Below are 7,831 nucleotides of genomic sequence, written 5' to 3' on the forward strand. Positions count from 1 at the left end.
GACCTGGGTCGCAGCAAGGGATGGGGGGGATGTTGCTGAACGTGACTCCGGAAATGGCAGCTAAGCCCTTGTCGCGTGACATGCGAAGTTACGCTTGCTGCCGGAAGTTAGGGGCGTCCTGTACCATCCTCATGGCGGCTGGAAAGAGCTGACTCCTTGCATGGAGCGGGTAAGGCGGGGGGTGGGATGAGTCTGAATGTACTGTGCTATTTTATTACGGACACTTCGCATTGTACTGCATGAGGAAATGTGCTCAGTCATTTAGGAGTGCTCTATTAGCAGCTGGCCTGACACACTTCAAGGGCAATGGCAGGGAGTAAAGAGAACCTGCCATACCGACTGTATATAATAGTGGGATGGCTCAGCTGAGCATGGTGGGCATTGTTCGGTGCATTTACCATGCAGCTGTGTCTCCTGGGAATATATTATACTGTATTCATGGAATTTGCTCTGTGCTTTCCCATCGTCTCCTCCAGTGTGCTGAGATAGAGGCCACTCATCACAGCAATATATTCTATCTGGACCTATCCCTGGCCTGTATGAGTTCCGGGGGAGCACTTAATCTGTGTACTCATCCAAAGAAATATGAGGAATTCATGTGATCATCTAGTGACGACGTCCAAATTCATGTGATCCACTAGCGACGATGTCCTAATTCATAGACGATCCTCTAGCGACGATGTCCTAATTCATAGACGATCCTCTAGCGACGATGTCCTAATTCATAGACGATCCTCTAGCGACGATGTCCTAATTCATAGACGATCCTCTAGCGACGATGTCCTAATTCATAGACGATCCTCTAGCGACGATGTCCTAATTCATAGACGATCCTCTAGCGACGATGACCTAATTCATAGACGATCCTCTAGCGACGATGACCTAATTCATAGACGATCCTCTAGCGACGATGACCTAATTCATAGACGATCCTCTAGCGACGATGACCTAATTCATAGACGATCCTCTAGCGACGATGACCTAATTCATAGACGATCCTCTAGCGACGATGACCTAATTCATAGACGATCCTCTAGCGACGATGACCTAATTCATAGACGATCCTCTAGCGACGATGACCTAATTCATAGACGATCCTCTAGCGACGATGACCTAATTCATAGACGATCCTCTAGCGGCGATGACCTAATTCATAGACGATCCTCTAGCGGCGATGACCTAATTCATAGACGATCCTCTAGCGGCGATGACCTAATTCATAGACGATCCTCTAGCGATGACGATGTCCTAATTCAGTGTTTTTCAACCTTTTTCAGTCAAGACACCCTTTAAAATTATGGAACTTGATGAGGCACCCCATTACAAAAAAACATTCTAATAGTTTTACATAACGCAGCAATATCCACACACGTAGGACACCCAACGTTGGAGGTGATTCATTGTTCCAAATCAAATACAATTTTGCAAACTGGTACTGACTAGTATTCCAATATTTCTCTCCATCATTCCGCTAATGTGACCTCCAAAGCTGATGGAGAGAGGCAAAGGTGGGTGAAACAATGATGCTATGCAGGCGATTATCATCCTCCTTATCAACTGATGATGCTATTGTTCGGTAGATGGAAAGTCGTATTGGTGCACAATGAAAACCTGTGGCTTTCTGTAACTATAAGGAAGGCTTCATCCACCTGCTGGCTTGAATACAATTACCCTAGTTGAAAAACGTTGTTCTAATTCATATTCTCATCTAATGACGATGTCCTAATTCAGTGTTTCCCAACCTTTTTTCAGTCGAGGCTCCCTATTACAAAATGTAAAAACGATTCTAATAGTTTTACATAATGCAGCAACATCCACACATGTAGGACACCCAACGTTGGAGGGGATTTATTCTTCCAAAGCAAACTGATACTGACCAGTTTTCCAATATTTCTCTTCCTCCTCAGTTTTTCTCCATCACTCCTGTAATGTGACCCCCCCCCCCCCCCAAAGCTGGTGGAGAGGGGCAAAGGAGGGTAAAACAATGGGGCTTTGCCATTGGTCGTTAGGAGGTTCGCAGATAGAAAGTCGTAATAGTGCACAATGAAAACCTGTGGCTTTGTGTAACTATAAGGAAGGCTTTATCCACCTGCTGACTTGTATACAATTTTTAAGGCAATTTGGTAAGGCACCACTGAAGAAACTTCAAGGCACCTCAGGGTGAAAAAAGTTGTTCTAATTCATATGATCATCAATCGCACTGCTTTGGGTAGTAGATATGTGCTCCCCCCCCCCCCCCCCCGCTTCCTTTGTACACTGTGTACACCGGTGTTTTTATTACCGAAAGGTTGAAAATGTTGGGTTTGATTTTTGATTAGATAGGTAATTACAGCCCGTTTTCATTGTGCTTTCCTATAGGAGACATATTACAATCGGTTCTCTGCTGTTTGAAAAGAGCTGCTCTATGTTCAAAAAAGTCACATTGTATTGCTGTTCATGATTGTTATAGTTTGTACATGTACACTATAGAGCAAGGGTCTTCAAACTACGGCCCTCCAGTTGTTCAGGAACTACAATTCCCATCATGCCTGTTAATGTCAAGAGTTTTTTACAATACCTCATGGGATGTGTAGTTCCGCAACAGCTGGAGGGCCGTAGTTTTTCAGGATCCCTGCTATAGAGTAAAGTGCTATTATCACAAATGACAGATGAAGTGGCTTACTAAGGTGTTGTATGCATCACACTGTTCTGTTTTGAGCTGTGGTTTGATATAAAAGATACAGAAATGTCTAGTTTAACGCACAGGTGTGTTCATATTTCCTTTGCAGTCCCTCCACCAGGACAGAGGCACTCCGGCTTCACGCTGGATCCAGACAGTTTCTCCAGGTGACCTCTACACCCCATCACTGCCGTCCTCCGATGGTTTCCTGAGTCCATCTAGTTTGATGCAGTGATTCTTTTGGGAACAATGGTGAAGTATTTTCTAGGCTTGAATGAGCTGAAGAGCTCCTGGGACCAAGTATTCACTGCTTTTTGGCAACGCTACCCAAACCCATACAGGTAAGCTCTTTCTATTATATATAAACTATTTTCTGTAAGCTGGAAGTGAAAAGGGAAGCTTTGGTCTTCCACACCCAGTATTTCCTATTCCCCTTTTTAATAAATGTATAACAACTCAGCATACAGTTCACCATTTCACAAAACCATGTACATACTATTTCCCTTTTTTAATTTAGGAATAGTCTAAATTATTTATAAATTTGTGTGTGTATATAATATACTAAATGGGAGAACAGCACCGTTGGCAAAGGATTGGGTACACTGCCAGTTAATGCCCTAGTGACAACCAAAAGTAAACAAAAAAACAGCACAAAGGAGCTCAATTTATTGCTACCACGTGAATAAATCACAGCAGCGAAGATTAAAGTAGAATTCCTAAAAACCACCTCACTAGTGTGTTTTTTTTTAAATTTATTTATTTACTTTTTTAAGTGTTCCTAAACCCACAACCGTAAAATCTGTTTATGCAGGAAAGCATGACTTGTGATTCACCGTGGAACCTAAGCAGTTAATCCTGCACATTGTGTAAAATAGCTGCTTGATCCTGTCTTCTCTTATCCTCCCCTTTCACAGTCCCCAAACCATCTGCTGATAGTACAGAGCCTTGGGGGCACTCTGCACATGCTCAGTTTGATGTGTATCGCTGGAGTGGTGTGTTTCTCCTCCCCCCCCCCCCCCCCCCCCCAATGTGATTAGCACTATCCATAGAGAGGAACAGGGGTCCTGCAGCCTCCTAGGGCAGTCACAGGAGAATGAAAACTCCTCCTAATAGCTTTAACCAGACACTGATAGATATCATAAGACTGCTATATACTGCTGATAAAAAGTATTTAGCAGTTTATATTTACTAAAACAATTGCATTTTCATGTTCTGTGTACTGTATGAGACCAGATATAGTTAATGCAGGGTCCTGGGTTTAAGAAGCGGCTTCCGGCTTTCTTCTCTCTAGAAAGGGAGATGGATGCACTGACTTACCCATGGAAGTTTAGTATGGCTTATGCCTTTCCACCCTTTCATCTGTTACCACTGGTGGTCCAAAAGATTGTCCAGGAACAAGCAGAGGTAATCCTGATTGCTCCTTGGTGGCCCAGGAGGAGTTGGGTTTTCCGCTCTGAAAAAGCTTTCAATAGCTCCCCCCCTGGTCCCTGCGGGATCGAAGGGACCTTCTCCAACAGGGACCAGTATTCCATCCAGACCCTCACATTTACCTTTTGATGGCCTGGAGGCTGAGCAGTGCCTTTTACAACTAAAGGGGTGTTCAGAAAGGGTTATTAGTACAACTCTGGACAGCCGTAAGTTGCTTACAAGAAAGATTTACAGTAGGGTTTGGAAGACTTTTGTTTCCTGGCAGAAGAAAGTCGGATTTGACTCCCTTTTGCTATCCCTTGTATACTGGATTTTTATTTACAGGAGGAGGTAGAAAAAGGCCTTTCTGTTAGTACACTTAGAGTTCAGATGGCTGCCCTTTCGCTTTTCTTGGAGATCAGGCTAGCTGAAGAGCCATTGATTAAAAGATTTCTCTTAGCAAGAGCTAGACGAACTCCCAGATTGATTAAACAGATTCCCCCTTGGGACTTGTCTTTAGTTTTTAAATGCTCTTACCAGAGCTCCTTTTGAACCATTGGATGAGGCTTCTTTAAGATTGGTTACTTTAAAGACTACCTTTCTTTTAGCCATCACTTCAGGGAGAAGGATTTCGGATTTGGAATCCCTCTTGTAAAAGACCCTTTCCTAAGAATTTTAGATGATGGGGTAGTAATTAGACCTGACCCTTTGTACTTACCCAAAGTCTCTTCTGGTTTTCACAGATCTGAGGACATAGTCTTCCTAGGTTTTGTTCCTCCCCCAGAAATTTGGAGGAGAGGTTTAGCTTTTTGGATATGAGAAGATGTGTTCTGCGTTGTTTACCGGTTTCAGGAAATCATCTCAACTGTTGTAAAAAAGGGACCAAGGCCTCCAGAGGCTCAATCTCCAGATGGATTGAAGAAGCTTACAGGTCTTTAGGTCAGGCCCCTCCTACCAGAGTTTGGTCTCATTCCACAAGGTCTTTGGCCACATTATGGGCAGAAAGCGCAGGCGCATCATAGGAAGAAATATCCAAGGCTGCTGTCTGGTCCTCCTCTCATGTGTTTATCAAGCATTACAGAGTCCAGCTGCTCTCCAGCCAGGACCTCTCCTTTTGGAAGGAAAGTTTTTTTACAGGCTGTCATCCCTCCCTAAGGTATATAACGGGGGAAAACCCCGTTAGACTTACCGGTAATGGTATTTCCATGAATCTTCCAGGACAGGGTCTAGATTCCCACCCTATTCTTTTATGCACTGGTCGCCTTATTTACCTTGGTGGTGATTTTGAATGGTTCTGTTATTCCTCTGCCTGGTACACATTGGTTGAGGTTTACTTGATCTTCAAAACAACTGAGGGTCAGAAGAAAGGGATGGCCTTTTAAATGATGTCTGATTTGGGTTTCCTGTTAAGGGCGGAGCCCATCGTCTCTCCAGGTAGCTGTCCTGGAAGATTCATAGAAATACCGTTAACGGTAAGTCTAACGGGGGGTTCAGGCCACTCTGCTCCAGTTACATGATCTGGCTCTCCTGTGTCAGTCAGCAGTGACCGCAGGGGAGAGGAAGGAGTGCCGACAACAGATGAGCTATAGGAGTCTATAGTTGACGTCCCCACTCCAGGCTTTACTAGCCATTGTAAAGTGCTCTCTCCTCATCCCTGACTGACACAGGGAATCACTGGACCAGAGCAGCCTGAAAAGGAGTAAGCTTATACATTTTACACAGAATAGTCAGTATAGGTTTTGGGGGGAAATCCCTGCTCTTTTTCAAGTAGAAAACAGTAGTCCATGCATGCAACTAGCTGGATTCCTTGTAACCACCAAATAAAAAAAAAAAACACATTTAAAAAAGAGGTAATGCAGCATAGAAAGAGGTGTTTATTGCTCCCTAAATGCAAAAGGAAACCTGGAATTCTTTTACGATCCAGCTGATTATGTCACTTTAAATAGTGTGTTTGCACCAAACTGCGATGCAGCCACTGTATATGCTACAATCTACTGTAATGGCATTAGTTATGCTGTACTGTGTTCCAGCAGAAATTTGAACGAGGAATGTCCCTAGCACACCATGAGTCTTCAAAAAATGGGTCCAAAGTTTTATTCAGCGATCACATCGTAACCGCAACGTTTCGGAGCCTCACAGGACCTCTTAATCAGGCATGTGATCAGCAGCAGCTTGGGTGACTTGACTTCACATTTGCTAACGGAAATACATAACCAGCCTGCCCACTTCTCCACCATTCAGTAGATGCAATGTTTTTTGTATTAGTCAGAACAAGGTTCCCTCTAGTTGGCTGAGCTGGAAAGCCGAGCGAATGACACTCCACTTCACAAATGAAAAGAAGTCTTGTATACAATGATATAAATAAAAGTCCTCTGAATGGTGGAGAAGCATTCAGGTTGCTCCTCCCCCCCTTTTTTTTGCAGCAGACAGGATGTCCCCTGTACTGCGGAACACATTGTCACTTACTGTATGTAGCGAAGACTACTACAGTATAGTACAGTGCACACAGCAGCCACATTGTTTCCTAATGGAAAATGTTTGTGCCAGCTTGACCCAAACGATCGATCTAGTGTATTTAAAATTACTTGAAACCTGAAATTTTACTTTATTATGCAATAAATACTGCTCCCATGCTGTAATCCCTCTCTTTTGGAAAATATATGAATGTGTATGTATAGCAGAAAGTGCCTATATTCTTTTATGGGGGAAACTATCATTTCTTTTGGTGACCTTTTTTTCATTTTTTTTTTTTTTTTTTGGTATATATTTATAAAATCTTTTACATGTATTTTAAATCTCCACAGATATTTCGTTTTTAAAATATACGTTGTATGTTCTGTTCCTACAGATTATAGCTTTTATTTATTTTTTTTTTTTTTTTTCTTCTTCTTCTTCTCTTGGTCCTAAAGCAAACATGTCCTGACTGAAGACATTCTGTACCGTGAGGTAACCAGTGACCAGAAGCTTTTAACCAGGAGGCTATTAACGAAGACCAACCGCCTGCCACGTTGGGCAGAGCGCTTCCTCCCAGCCAATGTGGCCCATGCTGTGTACATTTTAGAAGACTCCATAATCGACCTTCACAAGAGAACCATGACAACCTATACCTGGAACATAAACCACAGCACAGTCATGGTAAGCAAGGACAGGGTTTATTTGGTCTTGCAGTCATCGCTGCTGCTTGGACTAGTGTGTTTTAGGAGCTCTTTATTTGCACAAAAAAAAATATATACAATAAAACCTTGGATTGCGAGCATAATTCGTTCCGGAAACATGCTTGTAATCCAAAGCACTCTTATATCAAAGCAAATTTTCCCATAAGAAATAATGGAAACTCAGATGATCCGTTCCACAACCATTTATTCATAAGTCTTTCAGTTTATAGTCTATATACAAAGATTATAGCAATGTGATAGGTTGTGTCATCCTAAAATGTCCATCCACAAATGGCGCCTCCACAAGGGGATTAGAAGCAAAATCCAGCAGGAGCTACAGAGTATAAAAGAGAAGAGGGGCGCTTCTAAGTGTAGCAATATGGTTACATTTAATGAAGGTACAACATTTAGCAACTGACATGGTTGATGATTAAAGAGGCACATCTAAGTATGCAGGCATCCGGGGTAAAGCTGTCCACATAGACCATCTTCTGAACCACTGGCTCTCACCGATGTCAGTCTGCAATTGTGATTGGGAAGACTACCCTGCAGTAGATTGATCTGAAAGCGAGACTTTGAAACGCTCGTGGAGCGCAGCGTGGAAGGGTGT

The 7,831-nt window shown here is 42.9% G+C and overlaps 1 protein-coding gene across 1 annotated transcript in view; it reads left to right on the forward strand.

Annotated features, from left to right (window-relative positions):
• Positions 1 to 35: 35 nt before the first annotated feature.
• Positions 36 to 7,831, forward strand: part of PRELID1 (PRELI domain containing 1) — a 13,839-nt gene continuing 6,043 nt past the window's right edge. The window contains exons 1-3 of the mRNA XM_082253573.1: positions 36 to 169; positions 2,769 to 3,000; positions 6,976 to 7,201. Of these exons, the coding sequence (XP_082109699.1) occupies positions 2,909 to 3,000; positions 6,976 to 7,201 (318 nt within the window). The 5' untranslated portion in view covers positions 36 to 169; positions 2,769 to 2,908. The remainder of the gene's footprint in view (positions 170 to 2,768; positions 3,001 to 6,975; positions 7,202 to 7,831) is intronic.

This window comes from Pelophylax lessonae (assembly GCF_965119305.1).
Source record: "Pelophylax lessonae genome assembly, chromosome: 4".
NCBI lineage: Eukaryota > Metazoa > Chordata > Amphibia > Anura > Ranidae > Pelophylax > Pelophylax lessonae.